Source organism: Gymnogyps californianus, chromosome 3, assembly GCF_018139145.2.
Source record: "Gymnogyps californianus isolate 813 chromosome 3, ASM1813914v2, whole genome shotgun sequence".
Taxonomy (NCBI): domain Eukaryota; kingdom Metazoa; phylum Chordata; class Aves; order Accipitriformes; family Cathartidae; genus Gymnogyps; species Gymnogyps californianus.
The window spans coordinates 121,604,853-121,630,933 of NC_059473.1; the positions used below are offsets into that span (position 1 = coordinate 121,604,853).

At 41.4% G+C, this 26,081-nt stretch overlaps 1 protein-coding gene across 1 annotated transcript in view; it reads left to right on the forward strand.

Annotated features, from left to right (window-relative positions):
* The first annotated feature begins 496 nt into the window (after positions 1-496).
* Positions 497-26,081, forward strand: part of RCAN2 (regulator of calcineurin 2) — an 88,648-nt gene continuing 63,063 nt past the window's right edge. Inside the window, exons 1-2 of the mRNA XM_050894327.1 lie at positions 497-612; positions 9,891-10,117. Coding sequence (XP_050750284.1) covers positions 9,893-10,117 — 225 coding nt within the window. The 5' untranslated portion in view covers positions 497-612; positions 9,891-9,892. The remainder of the gene's footprint in view (positions 613-9,890; positions 10,118-26,081) is intronic.

The following is a 26,081-nucleotide window of genomic DNA, read 5'->3' on the forward strand; positions in this document are numbered from 1 at the left end:
CATCCCATCCCACATCTCCCTACCCCATTCCACTTCACCCCATCCCACTTCACCCCACCCCACCTCACTCCATCCCTCCTCACCTCAGGGCAGGGGGAGCAACACCCTGAGGGAGGGAAGCTTTGCCACGCACTAGTAACGAGGACACAAATCGCTGCCTGGTTCCTACCGCTCCCTGGGTGCCGGGTGCGACGTGAGACCCTCCCCCGGCTCACCTGTGTCCCCACGGAGCGGGAACCGCCGGCTGCCCCTCGCCCCCTCCCCGCCCGCCGCCACCACCACCACCGCCACCGCCGCCCACGCTGGTAACCGAAACCCGGCGCGCAGCGGTGGGAGGTGAGGGGCGTGGTCAGGGGATGGAGGAGGCGGGGCCCGTTTGGTCCTCGCATTCTTATTGGTGACTCCAGCCTGCTCGTTTGGGCGAAGAGGTTTGCTGATTGGGTTGCGGTGTCCCCTCACCCCTCCCGCCTTGTCCTCCACCTTCGCCTCAGCGGCGCGGGCAGGCGAGAGGTGTGGGGCGCTCGCTGAGGAGTCGGCGGCGAGGTCCTCGGGGCTTGGCGGCGGCGACAGCGGAGGAGGGCGGGGAGGCGAAGGACGAGCGAGCCGCAGCAGGTAAGGGCAGGGCCGCTGCCGTGTGAGGGGCTCCTTCTCCGGCGGGGCCGCCCGGTTGCAGCCCTGCCCCGCCGACCTGGCGCCGTGCGCCCGCCGTGGCGGGGTTATGTAACCGCCCCGCCGGCTCTCCCTGCGGCGGCCGCGGTCCTGCCCCGCTCCCCAGGCCCCGCTCTTACCTCGGGGCTCCTCTCACCGGTGGCTTTTCGGGCGCGGGGGAACGCGGGGCGAGCCCGGGGCTTCACCGCAGGCGCCCGCCCTCCGGTGGGGGTCGGTGCCCGCCGTGCAGCCCCGGGCGGGCGGCTGGAAACGGCCGGTGGGCGGGGGTGGAGGCGTGCGGTGAGGGAGAACGTCGTGGCGGCTCGTCCTCCGGGGCAAGGTGGTTCGTCCGTGGAGAGGAGCTTGGTGAGATGCGGGAGCATCCCCGCGTGTGGGGCAGGCAGAGGGGAGGTGGGACGGGGGGTTTTGCAGCCGTGCGGGAAGCGCCTGATGTCGACTCACCGCGGGGGGACATTTGCAGCGATGCAGACCTGTCCCAGCTACTTGTACAACTTAAGGCTGGTGTGCGGGAATGCAGCGAAGCTCGTATCCCTGAGGGAGACTCTTCTTGGGCTGCTTTAAAGTTAGCTGCAGCATCCCACACCGATGTTATTTGATGCTTACGTAACAGGTAGCTCTCCAAAGTTGTTGGCTTGGTTTTTCCCCACCTCTCCTAGATTCTTTGGTATCTCTTTAAAATATTTTGGTCCCTTTACTTGCTTGAGTTTGGAGTTTAATCTAGTTTCCTAAAAGAAAAATGTATGATAGGTTTATACAGCTGAAAGAAATCATACAAATGAGAATTGTAATTTAATCAGGGGTTATGCTTTACATGAGCTTCTGTGTTAGGCTTTCAAGTTCTGCACTTACAAGTTGGTTTGCTCTTTGTTGTTTACCTAGTTAGAATGGTTGCTCTGTAGAAAACTCTTTTTCTATGAAAATACATAACTACTGTAAAGAAACTCTGCTGCATTTATTCTTGCAGTAAAACTAAATTAATGGTTACACCTCATTCCTGAACAGATGGAAGTCTGAATACTGTGAGAATACAAAGCAATCAGAAGAACTACAAACGCATGACAGTAAACAAGGACAGAAGAAGATTTTCTGTAGATTATCAGCTTTGTTAACTAGTAACTGGTACCTTTCTTTTTTAACAGCAGGAACTGTCCCATTCTCCTTAAACTTATGAGAAGGAGTTGTCAGCTATGTGATCTAGTTTGTCTGTCCTCTTCCAAATATTGTAGTGTGTATTCAGATTCAGTGGCTCGGTTTGCCATTCATGATATTGAAAATGGTTGTCATTGCGTTGGTGTCCTTAATGTTTTTTAAGTTATAAATTACTTGTGTGTACCAGCAGAAAGTCCTTTTCAAGGAAACTTTGAAATTTTATTTCAAGTCATCATGGTGCTTTGAGTATCTTCTAGGAGTTAAACACTGAACAGCTCCTGTTGCATGTAGTTCTTCTGACATACATGGTTTCTTCCTTTTTTTCCTCCCAACAGGGAAAGGGAAAGTAGGTCTTGGTAAGAATTGGGGTATAGGTACGAATTTTATGTTACAAGCTAGAGGGCTATTAAATGAGTGTTCCACTGACCCCTGTGTGAGGTGACAGATCTGGCTGAAGGCCAGTGACGTTGTAATACTGTGTGCCCCTTATAAAACTGGCTCGCTTTAAATAGAGTAGCATAGAGGCCAAGTGAAGGTAATCAGAAAGCTTGTTCTGGTTTCTTTGGATTTGGGGAGGGTTTTTTGTTCTTTGAATACCTCAATGTTACCATGGTAACTTTAGTGGTTGATTAATCATAGCCCAGCTTCTTGACCTTAAGAATAGCACATGAAATCTTCACCCCTGGCATTGGTTGCTCAAAGTATTGTCTTCCTATTGTGGAATGGGGCTGGAGTCTTGGCTTAGTAGGGTTGAGCACTGGTGTCTGTTGGCTTGTTTTCTCCAGGGCTGGAGGTACAGATTGCTTAGCAAGCCAATGCCAACTGAGTTCCTTTACTGGTCATAGGATACATCCCTGGCATGGGAGGCACAGCTGAGCCTTCTGAGCAATATGCAGGTCTTGAACTGCTTGACCTGGCCAGCCCTGCTTTAGTTGAATAAAAGTGAATAGTCCCTTTGGATGTTAAAAGCTTCCAAAAATAGTTACGAAGTCTCAGCTAAATTTAATACGGCTAGAATGTCAATGGAAGGGATTAGAACGTTTGGGATTTGCACCAGTTAGCATTTAAAAAAAAAAAAAAAATCCTTCCTCGTATCTGCCACTTCTGGAAGAGGAATAGTGGAGATTGGTTAGCACCACACAAAAATAGTGTCAAACTGGATTTAAAACGTGAGTGGACTTCACTGTACTGGTAATTTTTATTACTGTAAGGGGAATAGTCATTGCCCAGGTGGGAGATGCAGAGGTGAAGAAGGTTGAGGGAAGGGGTGACTATATTGCTTTTGAGACTGCAACAGTTCATTAATCCTGTCACATGAGGCCTCGTTCTGCTCTTTCTAATTAAGTGAAATGTCTCCATTTAAGTCCATGGGAGCTCTCCATAGTGAAGAATTAGCACCATATAAAAATAATACTAATCTCCAGTGTTCATTTTGGAGAATGGAGTGAAATTTCAGTAGATTACTACTACCTCAACTTCTCTGTTATACTCGTGCCTTCTGCCAAAGTCTTTAGTTTGGGGCCAGTTGACTTCAGCAGGAGTTGCATCCTTAGGCTAACACTACAGAAATTGATGACTCTGCTTTCATTCAGTCAGTGACTATTTTAAGTAAAAACTGATTGTTTCAGTGAAATCTTACTCTCAGTGGGTTTGATTCCTCCACTCTCCCTTCCTTCCCCTTTGAATTATGGTAAAACTTGTTGTTTGGGTGTTTTTTCAGTAGGAGCAGGTCCACTTTTTCCTGCAGGTCCACCTAGCAATAGGTCCACTTTTTCTGGACCCTTCTGGAAGAACAACTGCAACTTTTCTTGCTTTGTCTTTTTCCCAAATTTTCTTAATTCCTGTAGATTACGGTTTCCAGGTTTGCACTCAGGACTCAATAATACTTTCAGTTTATAGTGATTATATTTAAAGCTTCTATTTGTAACATTTTGTTTGCTTTATTCTATTTTTAGTCATGTTGTTTGTCATGGCAAGCAGTGTTTAATAAAAAAAAAAAAGTAAAGTTTCCTAGCAATTTCAAGAGATATGTGCCTGTTTCTTGATGTCCCTGAGGGACTCTTTTTAAAAACTCTTTAAGACAGGAAAATGGTCACCAAGGAAATGCCTTATTAGTTTCCATAAAAACAATGGATAAATCTATATGTGCTTGGTGATATGTAAGGCATTGGTCCATTCAAACACTTCATGTGCTCAAGTTGTATTCATTCAGCAAAATTGCAGGGGAAGTTCTTTGCTCTGTAGGGGTCTAACTGCATAACAAGATGGACATATTTTCCCTTTCAGTTTTACACTAAAAAACCAATACTTTTTAATAACAAATAGAAACAACAAACTTGTTTCAAATAGAAACTCCAGTAAGCTATTGCTATTTGCCAATGAATAGAATTTTATGCTGGCCTCTGTTAATTTTAATTAGAGGTGTACCATGTCTAAAAATAGTGAGGTAACAGGATGAATACTTAGTTCCCACCTGAATCTCTACAGAGCTTTCGGTTACAGTGTCTACAGAGTTGAACACTGAGGTGACCTAATTTGTTCCAGGGGGAGGGGTGTTTGCTTCATGTTTTGAACTATTACACATTACAAGCTCTTGCACCCCTTGACCACAGGAGGAGAAATTTGAAATAACATACATCAGTGTAAAGTGATGCAAATTGTGCATATGGATTGCACAAAAGAAGTGACAAGGAGATTCCACGTAGAGTCTGGAAAGGTAGTGGCTGCTATGGTTTTCCAAGGGTTAATAGTACTGCACTCTTGAGGTACTCTATTCTGTGTAATGTATTTTCTGACTTGGAAGTTTAGGGTCAAAACCCTACACCAAATTCAGAAATAACATAGGAACACAGATTACATATGGGTGAACTTTAAATAAAGGGGATAAACGGATGTGGCAAGCAATCAGCATTAGCTGGAGGTTACATGAACTATGGCTCAGGTTTGTTTATGTCTCAGTATCTCAGTCTTCTAAAGGGAACAGTCCTGCTATGGAGTTTACTAGTGTGGTCCCAGTTAAGATCTTGATGAGTGAATTCCGCATCGCTAGTGGTGCTGGATGATGCCTTAGTGTTACTGGATTATTTTTTTATGGCGTTTGAAATTCTGTATGACAACTTCTGGTATCTTAAGTATTTGAAAAATTTCCTGATTTGGGAAGGGAGAAGCAAATGCACAACTCAGTTTGAACTCATTACATTTTAAAAGTAACATGAGTACCGTTTACTCGTATGTGGATGTCTTTCTGGTTTTTTTAATGATATAAAAGGGACCATAAGAAGGGGGAAGTTAACTTATTTTGTCAGAAGCTGTGGAAAGGAGCCTTAATATAAATGGGAATGTGATCCAGTGATTGTATGATAGTTACATAAAAGATGACTTTTAATTGGGCTTATTTTATGTGGCAATCCAGTTCATAGATTATACATGATTTAGAATTAATTGTTTTGAGGGATTTGAAATGTAAATTATTTTGTTGTAAATTAGCAGAATAATTGGACAGAGAATATTTTTTGACAGAGGACTGCCTGAAGTGGCTAAGTAAATTCAAAGAAGCCACAAAACACTACAACAGCAAAACACCTGAGCCTTAAGGTGTTTGTCAGACATAACAAAGAATATGTAGTTATTATTTGGTTTATATATATGTGTGTAATATTATTTATAATGCAGAGAAAGATAAGATTTCCAGCTCATGACTGGCTGAAGATAACTCCTGATATGGTGACTTACTATGAAGTTCATGGAGAGCTGTGAAAACTCAGATTATAATTTCATGAATGCTTTAAGTAGGTTAGTTGCCGAAAAGTACAATCCTAACCTTTGCTGTTGCCTGTCCATTCCCAAACTTGGCCCTCTTTTTTTTTTTTTTTTCTAGTTGCTACAAATATTTATGCAGCCATGAAGTGAATCAGGTCAGTTATCTACCTAATGGAGTTAAACCCAAACTTTTTTCCTTAGGCCTGGTCTTTTCTTTTAACTGAATCAGTTTGTGTGGTTGTGCCATGAATCGGAGCAGGAGATGCTTTCTCCACTGCAAAAGGTAGCATGGGACCTGTCTCTGTGTAGGGAAGTGACTGGTGTTGGAAGTGAGAAGCCTGAGGTGCATGACAGATCACGTTGTATCTTTTTGGCAGAAGTGCTAGTTTGTCCAGTCAGAGTCTGAACTTACAGCCCAGGGGTTTGAAGTGTGCTACCAAATGTTGATTCAAGTATGTTTGTCCTCTCTGATTATCATTGAGCTCAGGCTCATAGGCAGTTTTATTTCTCTTGGTATCTCTCAAGAACATATATGTCTTTTATTAGTGAGACTTCTATTTTAGTTGTGGTGCTGTACTTAATATTGTGCAGTACATGGCTCTTGTATAGGAAAGTAAAATTTGTGAAACAATAGTTATTCCATACAGATGTTCTTAACTGTGCAGGTCCCATCTTAAATTGGGCAGAGGATTTAATAATCAGGGTATTGTAAGTTGACTTGCTAGTGGAAGGAACACTTGTCAGAATTCTGGGTATATGTTAAGTCTAGAAGGGGCATGTGCATGTATACACACCTACCTACAAGTCTTGAAAAAGAGATGGTCAAAAGGCGTGTGAGATAGTGACTTGCTTAAGAAGACTTGGCCAATACCCAAGTCCCACTGAGCAAATCTGCCTCAAGAATTGACTGAAAAAAGGAGCAAGCCTTTCTTGTTAAAGAGCTCTAGCAGAGCAAAACTACTGCCACATAGTGTAAGAGTATTTATTAATTTCTAATCTCAGATGGAACTTTGAAGCCTATACATTGTAGAATCGCCTGCTATAGTGTATGCTCACTTCCTTATTGCCAGCTAAGATTGTTAAAAACCTGAACTTCATGTTTGTAACTTAAAATTCTGTTCTGTTGCTTGTCATAGTGGTTTTGCTTAATTCTTAACTTAAAAGCTTCCTTTCCTATCTAGTACCTTATAATATGGCTATGCCAGGAGAAAAAAATAAACAGTTTAGTGAAGAAACCTGTAGACTCTTCTGGCTTCTGTCAATGTATTGAGACTCTTTACTTGTCTGCACATCCTAATAGCTTTGTTATGCATTGGGGAACGGCATGTATGAACTTTATTAGCTGCCATGAAGTTATCTTTAACATTACTATCATACTTCATAGTGAAAGTGAAGCATATTTATTAGACTAAAAAGTATAGCTTAAGAAATCAGCTAATATAAATAGAGATATGTATGGACAACAAATCAATGTACTGTATTGTCTCTCTTGCTCTGCTTTGACTCTAAGTTCCATTCAGCCGGCAGATTCCTGTTTTGTTATATCCTAGGATATTCTTGTAGATCTTAAACTTCGCTACTCCCAGTTCCATTTAATCTCCCCTCTTCTCACTAGAATGCTTATTGAGTGTTAATTCATAATCCAAATTCCTACCACATTTGAGTATCAGCTTGTATAATCTTTATCCTCTTGAGTCTGTTGTGTAAAGTTGGCTTTGAAACATCCCTCTTTGAGCGGACTCTTCCAGCTTAACGCTTGTGGGGGAAGAAGGGTTTTACTGACTATTTTATAGTCACGCTGGGTATCTTCACTGACTGCAAGTAGTTTGCCTGTTGTGAATGAAATACTTCATACTCACTGGCAAAAGTCTGCTCTGCCATGTAAATTGTATTTTGTAACATATAGGCTTGAGGTTTAGTTCCAAAAAACCTAAAAGCAATGAATCTCATCTTGATACAGGCTAGACGTGATGGCAAACACATTTAGAGCTGATTGTATTTGGAGTAGATGATCTGTATGGTGATACATTCTGAATTTAAGTTTCTTCCCCAGTAGTGGCTGCCATGAGGATTTCCTTATAGTACTTACCTGGGTATGTTTACACTGAAATGTATGGTAATACTAGGCTTAAGTGAGTTGGTTCAAATACCAGAGGCAATATTGCTGTAATACTGAGTTCCTACTACACTAATATATACTGTTAAAGTTGTAGCCATCTCCTCTGTCGTTTGTTCAGGCTTTTTTTCAGTTAGAATTAAATTCCTGAACTGAAATTAGTTGGAGGTAGTTGTGCTAATATCAGACTGAGTTGGCAAAAATACTAGTGTGTATTTGATAGTCTAAAAACCTGTCCTCAGGTTGACACAGTAAAAAGAGGTAATTGGCCTGAGGCTTTCATACTACACTTGCTTCCTTACAGCACTGCATCCTTGTTTGTTTTAAACCCCTCCTTCATAAATGACACGCATAGAATACAGGACTAGGAAACTATTCTGGTTTCAGCTGTGTAACATATTTTAGTACCTGGAAAAGGAGGACAGCTAAGATCCTGTGACCTACCAGCTCTCTGCAGATCGTTACATGCACTATGAGTGGTATTGCTGTACAACATTTACCTCTGGACAAGGTCCTGAATTATCATGGTTGGACCTTGTGATTCGGACTAGATGACCTCTGCAGGCCCCTTCCAGCCTTAGTTGTTCTGACTAATACTGGCTAATAAATCTGTCTTTATCGTGCGATTTGAGAGTGTGGTAAGCGTGGACTCCGTGCTCCAAACTGGTACTTTTGAGCATGACTTTAGCCTGTTTTCTTGAGGACTTCTGTTGTTAGCCCGGAGACTTCAGCAATAACAATTACTGACATTTCTGTAACATAAGGTTATGGAATGATGTACTCTGTCATTGGCCAAATGTTATTGCAGAGAGCAGCAGGATTGAGGTTATATGAAAGGCGTAGGCATGGCAAATTAGCTCCATAATTCAGCTTTACTGAGATTAAGTGTAATAAGCCCATAGGGTTTAATTTTGGACGCTAGTCCTAAATAGCGTATTTGAACTAATATTTACAACTATTTATAGAGAATAGCAAGTATGCAATAGAGCAAGGGCAAATCTGAAACGGATGAGCACACTGTGTTTATGTAACTCTCTAACTCCTTATGAGGAGAAAAAGCAGCCCATGATTGCATATTGTTATTGAAAGAAACAAAAATATAAGGGAATTAATTATTCCTCCGCATACCTTCTAGTCAGCTTACTGGAGCTCTATAGAGGTTATAGGTTGACGTCTAATACACCTGTACTAAGGACTGATAAATGCCTGAATTTATACTAAGTAATACACTGATAATTAATTGGACCTTTACTTACTCCCTTTGGCTGGTATGAAGTTTACTCTTGTATCAATAGTAGGGATACTGTTTGATGTATGGGCTTGTTACTTCTGTGTGTCTTAAAATTATCTTTCTACTCTGATGGATTTGGGGTAAAGGCTCCAAAGTCAGTGGGATTTTCCTAAAAGGTGGTGAGAATCATCTCTCGAGTCTGCTGTTCCCTTACCTTTTTTTATTTGCTTCCTAATGTGATTAAGATGCAAACAAAGAAATTGCTAATGGGCATGCAAAAATAGGGTACATTTTGTCCTTAAACTGTAGAAAAAACTGGCTTTATTCTTTGTAATAGTGATGTGTCTTCGTTGTACTGCTTTTCGATGATTCTATGTTCATGCTACTTTCCAACAGGGTCTCTTTTCCTTTTTTTCCTTTGAGTTGATGCCTGGTATAATTTTCAAAGTTATTTTCATTTTCTTCTTACCCAGCGCATTACACTTTCACTCTAAGCTGACTGCAAGCTCAGAAGTACCAGCCTGCCTTCCCAGTAACAAACATGACTCTCTTAAACCCAAATACAACATAGTATTTTCTTTTAGGGCAAGGGGCACTTAAGTAGTGCCTTGCTTCTGGTTGTGTTCAGCAGCTTGTGCTGATATGGTTAGGTCTTTTAACTGGTGTGTTATCAACACCCTTCTAGCTACCAATACAGAGCACAGCACTATGAGGGCTGCTATGGGGAAAATTAACTCCATCTCAGCTAGACCCAATACATCTGCTAATAAAAGAAACTAAAGCAAAGTCCCTATTTGAACCTTAGTGAAACTAGTCTTAGTGCCCTGTTTCAATTGTTGCCTTAAAATAGTGTGAAATATACTTTCTACAAACTAAGCCCCCAAACTAACAATTTCTGGGTTAACTTGTGTATGTGATATTTTTAAAAGTGTAGTGTAACTGTGTGTCTCTTCTCCATGCTGCCAGGGATGAGGGGAGACTCATACTTCTTTGGAATGCGAGGCCTCGGTCACTATGGCTGCATCCCGGAGGACGGAGGACCATTCTTACTCTACTCTATAAATGGAGACAACAATTTAAAGAGATGTTTTGCAGAGGAAGATTTTCATGAAATAATTGACTTCAACGATCTCCCGAATTCTCTCTTTGCTTGTAATGTTCACCAGTCTGTGTTTGAAGATGAGGACAGTAAGGTACAGTGTCCGTTTCCATATTTTCAATGTAAGAGAAACATATACCTTATGTTTGTGTTTCAGTGAAACAGATAGGTAGTTTAATCTGTCTTGTACAAAGAAACTGGATCACAAGTATGACTTCTTTCTAAGGTGACAACACTACTCTGCCGTCATGTTTATTTCAAGAGCTTAAAAGCCTTTTTGGCAACTACAGTGAACAAAAATGTTTTTCTTCTGTTCAGATCTGCAGAATACTGAAATGCAGGTACATGTCTTCATAGCAACCATAGTTGCAGTCATGATGAATGTGGCAAAGTTAAACATGTGAAAGTTTCTTCCACTTGCTGATCACGTACCACTGTGATAGGAGGCTGCCTTTCTTGTATTTTCTCATAGAATCATTTAGGTTGGAAAAGACTTTTAAGATCATTGGGTCCAACTGTAAACCTAACACTGCCAAGTCCACCACTAAACCATGTCCCTAAGTGCCACATCTACATGTCTTTTAAATACCTCCAGGGATGGTGACTCCACTACTTCCCTGGGCAGCCTGTTCCAATGCTTGACAACCCTTGTGGTGAAGAAATTTTTCCTAATATCCAATCTAAACCTCCCCTGGCGCAACCTGAGGCCATTTCCTCTAGTCCTATCGCTTGTTACTTGGGGGAAGGGACTGACACCCACCTCGCTACAACCTCCTTTCAGGTAGTTGTAGACAGCGATAAGGTCTCAAATGTTATAAGTTATCTGAAATACTATTTTATCTGGAAAATCTAAAATGAATGATAATGAGAACAAAGACAAGAGGAACTGCGTGAGAATATTTTTAACTCTGCAGTTAGTCTAAAACAGAATGTTGAAAAAAATATCCTCTTAAAATTAAAAAAATAAATTCAACTTCTGCAGGAAGTGTTCAGTTCCTGTTTCTTAGCCTAGTAATCTTCCTGATGGAGATGTCAGGAATATAAAACTGATAGCTTGGGGCTTTATTGTCTCATGAAATTAGTCTAGACTAATTGTTATAGGCACATCTGAGGCTACTTGAGTGTCTTGTCCAGAATCTTCAATTCAGAAACAAGCTGGCAGTGGTAAAGTGGGTTTTGGCTGGAACTGGCTGATGAGGTATCCAGATAAAACTAAAGATTCACTGGGACCAAAGCTGGCCAGGATGGACAAAGGGTCTTTAGTACGGAAATTACCAGATGAAAGGGAAATAAAACAAGACTTCTAAGGATACGGGCTTCCTGTGAAAGGTACTGAAAGTGGTATCTGTTGAGGCTGCACAAGTGGAATTGTTTGGGTTTAAGTTTTTAGACATCTTTGTCTTCCATCATGATGTCTTGTGTGTGTTTGAGTAATGCAGATTAAAAGAAAATAAAAGTTCATACCACAGCACTAAACAAAATGGTCATATTTATAAATAAAATAAAAAATCCTGCACTCTAAATTGCAATCTTGGAAAACAGTGCACCATTTATTGTATTTAAGTCCTTTTGCTAATAAGTATCTTGCATTTATGTTGTACCATTTTGTGGAGTTTTATAACCATCTGGTAATGAACTTCACTAAAGTTGAAGGGGTCTGAAAGCCCAGTTTTAAAGGAAGGAAACAGAAGCCTGCCTAGAACTAGAGAATCTCTCTTCATCCTGCAGAGATTCTATCCCCACTTGCTCCGGAGCTTTCCCTTTTGAGAGCTGTATTCTAGGATTTAGCTGATGGCTTAGTTAGAAAATGGAATGGGTCATTATGTAAGTATGTGGGATAGCAATCCCCAAAGACTTGCAGGACTTAAGGATGTGTCTTAAGAATAGCAGCTGGGTTGTGGAGGTGCATATTCTGTTCCATGTGCATGTCTGTAAACTATCTGTCAATGACATGGATTGAACAGCTCTGTTTGCAGGTAAGTAGTTACTCCCGTAAATCTATATTTAACTAGATGGGATTACCTTCAGATTTCTCATTAAATCCAAGGACCTGGGGAGCTGATTATGATTTTTATTATTCCTGTAGAACATGTACTTGTGTTCTCAGTTGATTAATACCCGTAATCCTTTCTATTATTAACTGTTGCTGCAGGATAAGAACACACATGAATTCAATATAAAATATTGTCAAGTTGCTAAGCTGAAGTTTAAAATACCACACAATAGCAATTAATAAATGCTGCTAACAATCGTATCTTCAATTATATATTGATCCAATGTATATGTAGTGGTACACTAAACTTTTTAAAGAACATACTACAGTAATGATTATATCTACAGTAGTTTCATTGTGTTATCCATTCTACAGAAAGTAAAGTTTTTGCAATGTCTCTGACTTTTACTCCTGACTTACACTTTTAGGAGGAAAATGGAGGTATGATTGGTTTGGAAGTTACAAGTTAGCTAGTAAAGAAAGGAGTACGGGCTTGCAGCAACCCTGAGGGAACATCTAGCTGCACATACACCTGCACTGTGGATAAACTGATTTGCTTTGTCTGTTCTTACTGTGCCCTGTATCAGATATACCCTTTCACCAATATCATGTGGCTGTACAGCACTTCTTAGAAAGGATTCTGTGTTGCCTGCCAAGAGTGATGATGGCATCTGTAGGGAGCCTGAGTTTGGACCCTCATTTTCTGAAGATGAGGAATTCTTGCAGCTGAAGGCCATGTCCTTTACAGACAAAGAAACTGTATTAGGCCAGGTTTGAGTTTTCTCCTGGCTGGCACCCTAAGGTCTCAATCTAGAATGAGTCTGAAGAGTTGTCGGCCCTGGGATCTGAAGACAGGGTTGCCATCTGGCTTAAAGGAAGCTGCTGCAGAGTGACTGCCTGATCTTAAACACTGGCAGAAGAAAGGGGGAATACAGATTAGTACTAGCTACATGTATCTGATTTTGCTACAGTAACAGAGAATCTAGTCAAAACACATTTCCTTACCTTTCAGACCTGTGTCCTTGGAAAGAAATCTCTACTTAGGTCAGGAGAATGCCACAGATAGCTGGGTCGATAATACAGGCATTTAAGGATTTGCACAGGATGGCTTAGCAGCTTCAATGCACTAACAGTTTGCTGCAACTGAAGGGAGGTGGTTTTGCTTATCTCCACTCCCATCATGGACAGCCTGCTCCTTCATACAGAAAATGAAATTGTACCTTCTTTACAATGTGACTAAAAATACTGAGCTTTTTAGTTCTTAAGGAAGAACAAAGGTGTGGAGAAGTAGATTATCCGACAGGCCTGTTGCAAAACTGGGATCACATTCAGCTGTGTCCCCATCACTGTCCTGTGTTCTGATCATTTGTTTGGCATATAACCTGTTATTGATAGGGGCAGACTTTTTGGTTTTTTGGAGTGTACAGCACTGACTTGGTTGGGTCATGGAAGTCTTATTGTGAAGAAGCTAAAAATGAAATTACTCCTAAACCTTGGGATTTGCCACATGTCACTTGGAAAAACTGATGGGACTACTTACGTGAGCAAGATATGGCAAAATTGAGACTGTTATTTTTGGCTGATAGTGTGACTGAATGGGAGGTGTTGCTCCTTTTATCTTTCCTGATAAAGCAATTGCGGTGGTGAGCCAAAGGGCATGACTCTCATTACTCCTAAGGGTGGATATGTGTGTGTTTTAACAGTTAATTGCTACACATAGCCCTCAGGCTTTCCAGATAGTAACCCTTTTGTTGTGATTTTGTTATGCATATATCACTGTTTTGTAAAACCATCCTTTCTGTACCATGACTGTGTAATTTCCTTCAGGCTGAAACTAGTAAGCACACTGTCAAAGTGAAGCATCTTTGTCTCTTAAGATGGTTTCTTCAGATGCAGTAATGCCTCAGGAGATGCTTACACAAAACTGTCACTATTAGAATATGCTTACGTGAGGGAAGGATGTGTTTCCTCAAGCTGTTTAGAGGCTGTACGCTGCTCTTTTTTCCACTATTTTGGCTCAAATTGGAAGGAACACCTATTAAACTTCATAGTTATATTTCAGATAAAGAATGATTAATCAGTTTCTGAGTATTTTAGTTATGGTGGAGCTGCCTAGGGAATGATAGCTGAAGTCCATTGAGTGCTTTTTCTTGCCAATGTAATTCAAACCAGTAGGAGATGATGTTAATATTTCTGCATGAGAAAATGGTGACTAAACATGTGTCCAGTTCTGGACTTCCCAGTACAAGGAAGACATGGACATACTGGAGAGAGTCCAGCAAAGGGCCACTAAGATGATGAAGCATCTTTCCTATGAAGAAGGGCTGACAGCTGGGACTGTTCAGCGTGGAGAAGAGAAGACTCAGAGGGATCTTATCAGTGTGTATTAACACCTGAAGGGAGGGTGCAAAGATGACAGAGCTAGGCTCTTTTCAGTGGTGCTCAGTGACAGGACCAGAGACAATGGGCGCAAACTGAAACACAGGAGGCTTCCTGTGAACATCAGGAAACACTTTTTTACTGTGAGAGTGACTGAGCACTGGCACAAGTTGCCCAGGGAGGTGGTGCAGTCTCTCTCCACGGAGGTATTCAAAAGCTGTCTGGACGTGGTCCTGGGCAGCTGGCTCTAGGTGGCCCTGCTTGAGCAGGGGGGGTTGGACAAGGTGACCTCCAGAGGTCCCTTCCAACCCACACCAGTCTGTGATTCTGTGAACATATGTTGAAGTGTATACTAATTCTTCTGATGAGGAGGGTGTGTGAATGCAAGATTGGGGAATGAAGGTGATTAAAAATGCATTTCCTGAACTGTGAGCTTAATGGAGGCGGGGTGGGCAAGGGAGGACAACAGAAGTCGAACTAACAAGTCAATGGAAAACAATCCTACTTTAATGGAAGGACTTTATTATGAAAACAGTTACTATTTTCATGAGGGATTCTTTCACATTATAACTTTATTTACATATAATGGATGACTACTTGCTTTTACTACAGAAGCCTGTGTTAGACTTCCTTTGACTTTTTTTTTTAAGATGTATTATTGAGCTTGGGCCTTAAAAGATTTAAGGCTACCTCAGGTGAGTGCTGGAATATTTGTCCAAGGATGATGCTTTAAAAGAACTCTGTAGCCTTACTTGGAAAGGCTTTTTTCCTTTGTACTTGCATTCAGCTTTCTCAACAAAGCACATCTTCATGCTGCTATTTTTATTTTTAAGGTGCAGTAAAAGACACTGGACTGTTCAGTGGTCTGCTGTGTTGTCTTTAACTTTTATATGTTAATTCTGGAACTGAAACTTTCTACTGATGCTTTGACTCTGAAGCATATAATTGAAATGTGTCTGTTCAGTGCTGCTTTTAAACAAAGTGGAGCCAGTGTGTCTGCTGCCATGTGTGAAATGTTTCTTTGGTTCCCTTTTCCTACAGGCTAATTCAAGATGATGTTCTGGAGGAGGCAGGCTTTGTTTCTGCAGGGGAAGATCTGTTCCTTTTGACTTAATTTTTAAAAATCTAGATTGTGAAGTCAGAACTTCTTTGGCCATATTACATCACTGAAGCCTCTAGGTGTTGAGTCATCATTATATTTAGAGTGGCACACTTCTTTTTAGTCTAATATTAGTATTCAAGCCTGGACTCAGTGGAAGGTCACACTAGCAAAGATGAAGTCACTGCTCCAAGGCTGGAAAGGAATGCAGGCTTCATTCTGCCTTCCTGGTACACTTGCTGTTGCTTTGTTTTACTTTCAGTTTTTCTACCTTTTAAGGTTGTTGTCTGTTGATACGATAACATTATCAGAAACTGCCACTTGAAGCAGACTGTGCCTTGTGCTGTGGAATCTCTACCTACTTTGTTTTGTTCTGCTTTATAAATGGGATGAATGTTATTCCCTGTCAATGTGTAAAAACTGAAGTGTTTCTTTACTATACACTTTATAAGTATTTTTATTTTATTAGATGCAGAGAGCTTGCAAAGAAAGGCTGCAGGAGCAGTGTCCTTCAGCACTTCACGAATCATAGCTGCCCTCTGGGAATCCTATCTTGCACTCTTCCCTGGGTGGTGGTTTACAGACATCTAAGAACAACTACTTTGTATGATCATGGAGGCACTAAAATATAGCTATGGGAGGCTGTTCTTGCTCTGAGAAATATGCAGTCTAAAAATTCATTTTCCATGGCATTTATTCTGTAACTCATTTCAAACACTTTCTCTGTGAACTATATGAGCACAATACAGTATTTCAGCTGAAAACACCTGTGAACTTTCATGCTCTGCATCTGAGATCCCATCTGACTGCTGGAGTGTTAATCCCAACTTTTTCAGCCCCATTATGTAAGTCCTCTCTACAACCTAAAAGAGCTGTTGATATTTGTCGTTCATAAACCTACCTTAGTTTACTTGCTATGGTATAGCTGCTGCACCTTGTTAGTCAACCATGTATTTACACATGGAATGGGATGCTGGCATAATGTCACAGCTCCTCTGTATAGCTGTTGTTTCTGTGCTTAACTCGCAACTGGCCTGTGAGTAATGCTGAGGAGCTCAGATAACAAAACCAGTCACTTCATGAAGTCGGACATGCTGTATCATATGAACTATCTAAACATGACTGGCACTATGTTGTGATTTAACCCCAGCTGGCAACTAAGCACCACGCAGCTGCTCGCTCTCTCCCCCGATGGGGTGGGGGAGAGAATCAGAAGAATAAAAGTGAGAAAACTCATGGGTTGAGATAAAGACAGTTTAATAGGTAAAGCAAAAGCCCCACATGCAAGCAAAGAAAAACAAGGAATTTATTCACCGCTTCCCAGCGGCAGGCAGGTGTTCAGCCATCTCCAGGAAAGCAGGGCTCCATCATGTATAATGGTTACTTGGGAAGACAAATGCCATCACTCCCAATGTGTCCCCCCCCGTTCCTTCCTTCTTCCCCCAGCTTTATATGCTGAGCGTGACATCATCTGGTATGGAATATCCCTTGGGTCAGTTGGGGTCAGCTGTCCCAGCTGTGTCCCCTCCCAGCTTCTTGTGCACCCCCAGCCTCCTCGCTGGTGGGGTGGTGTGAGAGGCAGAAAAGGCCTTGACTCTGTGTAAGCACTGCTCAGCAGTAACTAAAACATCTCTGTATTATCAACACAATTCAATCACAAATCCAAAACATAACCCCATACTAGCCACTGTGAAGAAAATTAACTCTATCCTGGCCAAAACCAGTACACACTGAGATCCACAAAGCATATGAGTGTCTGGAACTCCCTAGGACTGTGGAATCACAGTAACAGTAAGGTGCTGAAGTTTTACTGGAGAAAGGGCAGTAGCAAAGTTAACTTTCATTGACATTTGGGATCTATTGAGTGTTCATTCTGGTTTGGGGGAAGAAAATGAATTCATTTTGATTGGTGTGGTTTGTGTATTCAGAATTTTAATACATATATATAAGGAGATTATTTAAGGTTGCTCTTTTGCTGTTAACAAGACAGCTTGCTGAGGGTACTAAAGGCAGCTCATGTATTTATGTAAGTATATAGGGTCTGACACTAGTTTTCTCTGAGGTGATCTGCAGAATTTCTAATGGAACTGTAAGGAGTTGTTAGTCTAGTCTGGTTTAGGCATTCCTTCTGTCTTCCCTCTTAGGTGGTTCTGGCTGTTACTGAAAGGCGTCGGCGTTTCTACTGTCTTTCTGGAAAAATGCATAAGCTTTACAATTTGATAGCCTTTGAAGAAACACAAAGCGCATATTGAGATTGTGTAGTTGTAACAGTATGGTCAAGTCAAATCTGTGTATATGCCCACTTCACTTCATCCCATGCAAGTAGAAGGTATACTTGGCCACGATTACCCTGTTGGCATCCAGGAATTACCAAGCTCCAAATATCCCTCAATTCAATCGAAGTTCAATTCCTGCTCTGAAAATGTGGTGGTTGTTTTTTTTTTTTTTTTTAAAACAAACAAACAAAACCCAACCAACCAAACAAAAAAAGTAACAAGTATTTCTGGGCCTGAAACACCACTGTCTGTAATGTGGGTGCTGTCTAATAATTTATACAGTACTTGGGCTTATTTTCCCATCTGTGCACAGGGTGCTTGGTAGCACAAATGCCCTTGTTTCGATGGGAGAACGTGCCTGGCAAAAGACCAACTGGGTTAAAGGTAGGCCTGTATTTGTTGCAGCTGAAATTTGGAGTAGTGCTTCAAAGCATCCAACTATACTAGTTGTTTGTAAATTACAAAAATAAACTGATTAATGTTCTTTCCAGAGCACACAAGACAGCAGTTACTGTCTGCTTTTTAAATTTGGAAATGTACTTTTCTCCTTAAGAGCAACTATGGAAAAATTCTCCTAGCGTTGGCTTTCTGCGGTCATGCTCTACTCTGCAGTCTAGAGGGAACGTGTTATCTCAAGGAACCAGGGTGGGTGGGAAATCTTTCCTGGGAAAGGACCATTCAGGGTAAGTACTTCAATTTTTTTGTACAGGAATATCATTTTCTTATCAGTTCTGCTAAAATATACAGAGCTTTGAATAATGAGACATTTTAACAAAGGTGTTGGTAAATCCATGCCAAGGTTTATGAGGACCTTCTGTTGTGGCATGAGAAAACATAGGCTCTGGGAGCCAGAGGGAATTGCAAGGTCTTATCTGTAAGTCAGTAAAGAATCGTTCTGTTAATTACTCTTTTCTCTAGCACAATGGACATTGTAGGATAAACTGCGGGTAGATCTGATTTATATATCCCTGAACACTGTACAAATTTAGATTAAGATTCCACTTTGCAGTTGTCTGTCTCCTGTAATAGGTTGAACTAAACTCCTGGACTCAAATGCCTTTTGATCTTTGAGGAAGTCGAGATCTGGCCTGGAACACTGAGGCTAGTATGCCTTTCCTCTGAACTTACTACCAGTGTTAGCTGGGATGCAGAGTTCAACCAAGGACTTCTGCTGACGGAGAAGTTTTGTTGTTGTTGTGTTTTTTCCTTCTGATTATCCTGCTTGAAAATATTTGAGAGTTTGACTGCGTGTACGTGGAATACTGAGCCTTTTTTTTCCAGGATGATAGCAGGATATGTTGCTTTCTGGGATGATAGCAAGAGAACCTAGCAGCAATCTCTCCATGCAATTTTATGCTATTTCATATTTACCAAGTTTGAGAGGGTTGGAGTTACTGTAACTGGTGATACTTGCTGTTCTTAACCAGTGTTACTCCTGGGATTTGGTTTTGTTTTTTTTTTTTGCTTTTTTTTCTTGTCTGGCAATCTAAGGTGTAGCATGTTTTTGTAAAGCAATGTAAAGCCAAGAACATAGACACGAGGTCACACTTGGAAGAAACCACAGCAATATTTTCTACAGGAACTTATGTTGGCACAGTGAGTATTAAAGCAAGAAGTCAACCCTTCCAGTGTCTGCAGACACAAGCAAGAGCTACATTTTTCAAAGGGAAAAGCTGCCTTTATGTAGTTCATAGTGGAACAAACCAAAGACTTTTCTAAGTAGTTATTATTGGCTAATATCTGCTAATAATGAAACAGTTTTGCCCTTCTCCCTCCAGCAGACTGTCATTCTGAAGTCAAGAAAATTCTGTTTTTTCTAGCTGATAGTAATCAAAAAGTGCAGTAAAGCCATTCTAATGTGGTTAGGGCAGCAGCTGTTCCTTATTTTAATACCATCAGAGATCGTAATCCATCCACAAGTTCTGATATCAGTTTTCTGGCCCAAGGAAAAGGCTTCTAAATGAAGGTCAGCCTTCATTACCGATGCATAAAGACATTGCATTTACAGAAGCTACGTTCTGGCTTAATCACATTCAAAACAGTAAATTTACAACTCTACCAGTTATTTAAGGGAATTTCTCAAATGTTTCATATAAAATATATGTTAAGAACACTGCACCAGATATTAATGTAATTAATAAATCAATGCTTAATAGAGCTAGGTAAAAAGTAATGCTTGAAAAGGAATGTTGTCTTAGAAAATGAGGGATACTGGAAGGTGGTTTGAGGTAATACAGAGTGGAGAAGAGAGACACAACAGCGTAAAGATTGTGGCATTGGTTAAGACAAATTCCCCAATAGATTTGAGCACAAAGGTGAGAGATCATATTCAGAGTTGAATCAAGCTGAAATGAATTATCAATTACTTCTGCGCATTTGAAAACATGTTTTCTTCTGTGCCAGATAAATTCATGCTTCTCTGTGGTTGGTGAAAGTTTTAGCGTTGGCTGCGGTAGGGCAAGGATTTCTCCATGGCTGTGTTCTCAGAGCCAATCCTCAGGCAACAGATCTGCTGATAAACTATATCATTCTGTCAGCTGAGGAGTTTGTTCAAATTCTTAGTTTCCTGTGTAGTACGAGTGCGTGAATGGTTTTAAAAATAATGTATCTTGTACTTCTTTTATTGTCTAGCTTTAATGTGATTGTTTTTAACTGTAGGTCCTTTCACTCTAATTTGATTGCATTTTATGGATACTTTACCCTGCTTAAATTACGTGACTTTTGTACTGGGCTTTGAAACTTAATACAGAAGCAGAGGCATTGCAAATATGGTAGATGTAATGTGTATGTCTCAGAGGGATAAGAGAAACCTTTTCCATGTGATAGAGACTAATGAGCTGGAAGTTAAGATGACAGTAGGATGGGAAAAAGAAGTTACAGTATCCCTGGCAAGAGAGTAATGAAGGCATCTGTTACACTGCAGCAGGGTTGATTCAGATCAGCATGTGTTGTCTTTAATTGGTTTTGCAGTTAGTCTAAAAAGCATAAAGACATTGTAAGACTGCTGCATGCAATCGTTTAGAAATGTTGCATTTAATGTTACTGAAACTAGTATTGAGGAGAAATCTGATAATTTCATCCCTGCGTTTCCAGTGTGTGGCTAGCTTGCAAGAGAAGAACAAAACTGAAAACTTCAGAAGATGCTGAGGAAATGAGGTACCAGCCCCTGACTGAGTGGGAGTTGGCCCCTGTTTTAAGGCCTCAGTAACACTGGTGTGCACCATGGGGCTGACTTCTGAAAGCCACGATAAAAGTCAAGCAATGCATGTGTCTTCTGTTTTTATTCTTCATGACTTCTGAATGGTGATTGTATATCTAAAGATATCTCTTGTTGAAAGCTTTGGGTTTGTTTTGGTGGTTTGGGGTTTTTTTAGGTGTGGGTGGGTTTTTTTGGGGTTTTTTGTTTTGGTTTTTTTAGTTTAATGACTGGAGTCCATGGTGACTGAAAATACAGTCAGTTCACTCAGGCTGAAATACCTCCAGTGTTGAGGCGATGGGAACGGGTATTTCACATGGCCAAGATTGTACTGCATCAAGCCACAGGGCTATCTAGATCAGCCTTCTGCCAGTTTGGAAACTAGAGTTATTTTTATTTGGTTTTCCTTCAGTTGCTGGGACAGGGCCATATGCAAACTGAGAGCACTGACACAGCGTAGGCCATGATCCAGAGGCTGGCTCCTATGCCATATCAAACATTTAATATGCGTTAGCAAGGTTTACTGTCTTTTTGGCACTGGTTGCTTTCACTTTCTTGCCTTTGCAAAGCTTTTGGGTGGATTCTCCCAAGAATCTGTGTTTAACAAGCAAAGAAAAAAATTCAGCCTATATAATGACTTATGCTTACTTGAATAACTTCTAGACCCATTCTGTTCTTACCTGCTAATGATCCTATTCCTCGGAATAAATGTGCATGGTGCAATGTGCAAGCATGAGATGCTTCTCACCACCTGACTTAAAGGTTTTGGTCATGGACAGTTCCAAATTCCATTGAAGTCTGCTGCTGCCAACAGGAGCTGCAGAAATTTATCACAGGATGGTGTTATGCTGTCCTTCCTTCCTGTGTCCTTCTGTAAATCCCCTTATCTTTTGTATCTGTAACTACAAATCTTCCTTGTTACTATGACCAGTTCATTTCAGGTGTTTCTCTAAACACAGTGTCCATCATATCTGCTGTGTGCTCTGTAATACAGCTTCTTCTGATATGAGCGTTCTAATTGCTCCTGTTTGTCTTGTAGTTAGAGGGAGAGACACATAGCACAAAAGGTACAGGAGTGTTTCTTAGGAAGATACTCTGTCTTCCTTTTATATTCCAGTTTCAAATGATTTAAATAATAAAGCTTATACCTTTTAATAAGTATTTCTCAAATAAATAGTTTTGTTCATTACTGATTGTCTTAATCTATCACCCTCACAGTTTTGAAACTGAAGTTTTACTGACTCCCTGCTGTTTTATCACCTGCATATAGCAGATGCAGTGTGTCCTGTGTATGTATCTAAATTTTGAGAAATTTTTGTGGAGGTAACTGTCACTCCGTAAGCATAGTTCAGATTATCTATTCAAAACCCTACTGCGCTATAGGCTTTTTGTTGATCTATACTGTATGATCAGATTGATACTATGTAGTGACAAAGAAAACAACCATTTAAAATAGCTTGTCCAAACTATGTATCTGCATTTCATGTATTTACTTCAGGACTAAGAATTAAATCCTTATCTGATATTTGTCAGAGTCTTAAACCAGAAAGAGATGGATGTATGCCTTATCAATACCTTCACTGAATATATTACAAAGTAAGATTAGATTTTTCTGAAACTCATAGCTTCCATTCCCAGTACAATCCTGTATTTTTCCAGGCCGTTCTTTCTCTTTTTTTCTTTTTGTGTTAGTAGGTGTTGCACAGATCTGTACTTTGAGAATTATTCCAATGTAAAAAACAGACCACCAACTACTTTCTGGTAGTATATCTGAAGGGGGGGGGGGGGGGAGTCTGAATGCAAACATTAATAGACACTGGATTCTCAGACAGTTCATCAGCTGAAAGTCATGTGAGGACAGTGACTGTTTTAGGATTGTGTGTGTTTTGTATGTACCGCATATTTGCGGTATACAGTTTCTGTATAGGCTGATCTACTTGAAATATTTGATAGCTACCTTGCTTTTTCTTCTACTTCTGCATTAGCAGTTAATGCCCTCCCTACCTTACTTTGCTTTTGAAGGACCTTCAGCTATCCTTTATCCATGTTCTTGTAGCATATGGACTGCTATTAACACCAGACCTATAAAACATAGGTTGTGTCAGTATTCTGTGATACTCATTTTTAGGAAAACTTTAGATTCTTGTTAATGCCTTCTGCGTTTTTGAGCTTTATGGTACACCTGAATCGCCATCTGTATTGGGTTTGCGTGGCAAGGTTTTGGTAGCGAGGGGGCTATAGGGGTGGCTTCTCTGAGAAGCTGCTAGAAGATTCCCCTGTGTCCGATAAAGCCAATGCCAGTGGGTTCGAAGACGGACCCGCTGCTGGCCAAGGCCGAGCCCATCAGCAACAGTGGTAGCGCCTCGGGGATAACAGATTTAAGAAAGGGAAAAGAAGTTACAGGGGAGTAGCAGTTGCAGCCAGAGAGAGGAGTGAGAAGATGTGAGAGGAACAACTCTGCAGACACCAAGGTCAGGGAAGAAGGAGGGGGAGGAGGTGCTCCAGGCGCCGGAGCAGAGATTCCCCTGCAGCCCGTGGGGAAGACCATGGTGAGGCAGGCTGTCCCCCTGCAGCCCATGGAGGTCCACGGTGGAGCAGATATCCCCCTGCAGCCCGTGGAGGACCCCACGCCGGAGCAGGGGGATGCCCGAAGGAGGCTGTGACCCCGTGGGAAGCCTGCACTGGAGCAGGCTCCTGGCAGGGCCTGTGGCCCCATGGAGAGAGGAGCCCAGGCTGGAGCAGGTTTGCTGGCAGGACTTGTGACCCTGTGGAAGGGACCCACCCTGGAGCAGTTCGTGAAGAACTGTAGCCCATGGGAAGGACTCATGTTGGAGAAGTTTGTGGAGGACTGTCTCCCGTGGGAGGGACCCCACGCTGGAGCAGGGGACGAGTGTGAGGAGTCCTCCCCCTGAGGAGGAAGGAGCGGCAGAAACAATGTGTGATGAACTGACCGCAACCCCCCTTCCCCGTCCCCCTGCACTGCTCGTTGGGGGAGGAGGTAGAGAAAATCGGGAGTAAAGTTAAGCCCGGGAAGAAGGGAGGGGTGGGGGGAAGGTGTTTTAAAGATTTGGTTTTATTTCTCATTATCCTACTCTGATATGACTAGTAATAAATTAAACTAACTTTTCCCCAATTCGAGTCTGTTTTGCCCGTGACGGTAATTGGTGAGTGATCTCCCTGTCCTTATCTCAACCCATGAGCCTTTCGTTTTATTTTCTCTCCCCCCTCCAGCTGAGGAGGGGGAGTGATAGAGCAGCTTTGGTGGGCACCTGGCATCCAGCCAGGGTCAACCCACTACACCATCTGTATGTGGTTTTTTGTTTTGTTGTTTTTTTTTCTTTTTTCCTCAGGTCATATCTTAAGTGTGTGTAAGGTGGGGTGAAGGAGGGTATTTGAAACTGGGATTCTCACACAGATGTATCACTTCTGAAAACTGGGTAAAAACACCAATATTGTGTAATTTAAGATTAAAATTATGAAAGTGAAACACCCTGTTCCACTTCTTTGTGATCTCTACTTGCACCTGATAATCACTCATCAAATCACCTTGATAGTGAAGATAAACTTAATTTATACCCACTTAGACTATTTACACTGTATAAAGGAAAATCCTGGCTGGTGCAGAAAAAAGCCACGTTTTCTGTGAATAAGCCACTGTGTGTGAACTAAAGGACATCAGAATGTGTGTGCTCTGGTTGTATCAAGTGCCATGGGTGCCATCTGCTGACTCCTTCATGTACCACATAGCTCTTCAGCTGTGGGAAGAAGGAAAGATAACATGTTAAGGAATGTAGTTTTAAATAACCTGCCACTTGAATATTAAATACAAAATATAATTCTTAATCCTTGCTGGTTTTGTGCAATATGAACAACAGTGTTCACCCTAAATGTATTTGAGGTTCATTTCAGCCCTGCAAAATAATTTTACAGAGTAATTATTACTGTCAGTGTTCTTTTTGCAGTGTTTTTGCTTACGGTGAACCTAGGTTTTAATTTTTGCAGTGTATTGCAGTTCATTGTCTGAACTTAGCTTCTAGCCATGCGCTTTTATCTTTTCAACTTTTTTACATTTCTGAACTCTTTCCTCATTCCACTTGTCATATTCCATCTATGGTATCCTGTATATAGCTAGGAAGTGAGACTGAAATAACTTCTTTATTGTGCTTGCTTGCAAACCTGGTAAAATAGATTCTGTTGTCCTCGGCAAACGTACCAGCAGCACTACCAGGTGAGGTGGTATAAATAGTTGGCTATACCTGATTTAGTAACAAAGCTGAGAGAAGGGGCAAACTGGAGGAGTACAGTTTAGCTAGACCCTAGAGTAGTTTATAGCCTGTTTATTAAATTGGTTTTAAAGGGTAACTTCTGTTTTGTCTTGCTTGTCATAGTTTTCTTTCAAACCTAAATAGATGTATTGCTTTGGGTCATTCAACTGAATGTCAGTGAGTATCTACTGAGAAGAAATTCAATCCTAATAAGTATGGAAGTGTAATATCTAATGCTATAGTCTTAGGCTGTGTTGCTCCTGTAAATCAAATAACATTCTGGCAAGGGTTCCAGCACTATAATGTGAGATAATGTTTTCAACTGAATTGTTAAAATGATCCATGACACGCTTTTGGCTGAGGACAAATAGTACTTTCCCTAACAACCTCCAGGCATAGTTTGGGAGTCTGCATGGTCCCAGCTATCATTCCCAGTAGCCATTTCAGAAGCTAAGAGTGAACAGTTTCCTTGAAATAATTTAATTATCGCTTAATAGCATAATGTGGCCAGCACCTGGCAGTTTGTGTCAGGTCCCCAAGTGCACCAACGGGCTCCAGTTACTGTGACCAGTCTCACTTCCTGCTTATTGTTCCAGGAGCTCCATTTAAGCTCAGGATGGGGCCTTCATTCCTAGCCTGAACAATTATATAGGTCTACCTGTCTCACATCCTGTCCTTGAACACACATTGTAGCCTTGGACTTACGTTGCAGCCTTTGTAGTTTTGGCTCTGATCCCATCTCTTTCTCCTCCTGACTCCCTGGATAGACCTGGACCTGTTTCCATCACTTTCTGTGGCCAGGGCTGTCAATGGTTGCTGTGACCAGCACCCTGCTCTGCCCACCCTGTTC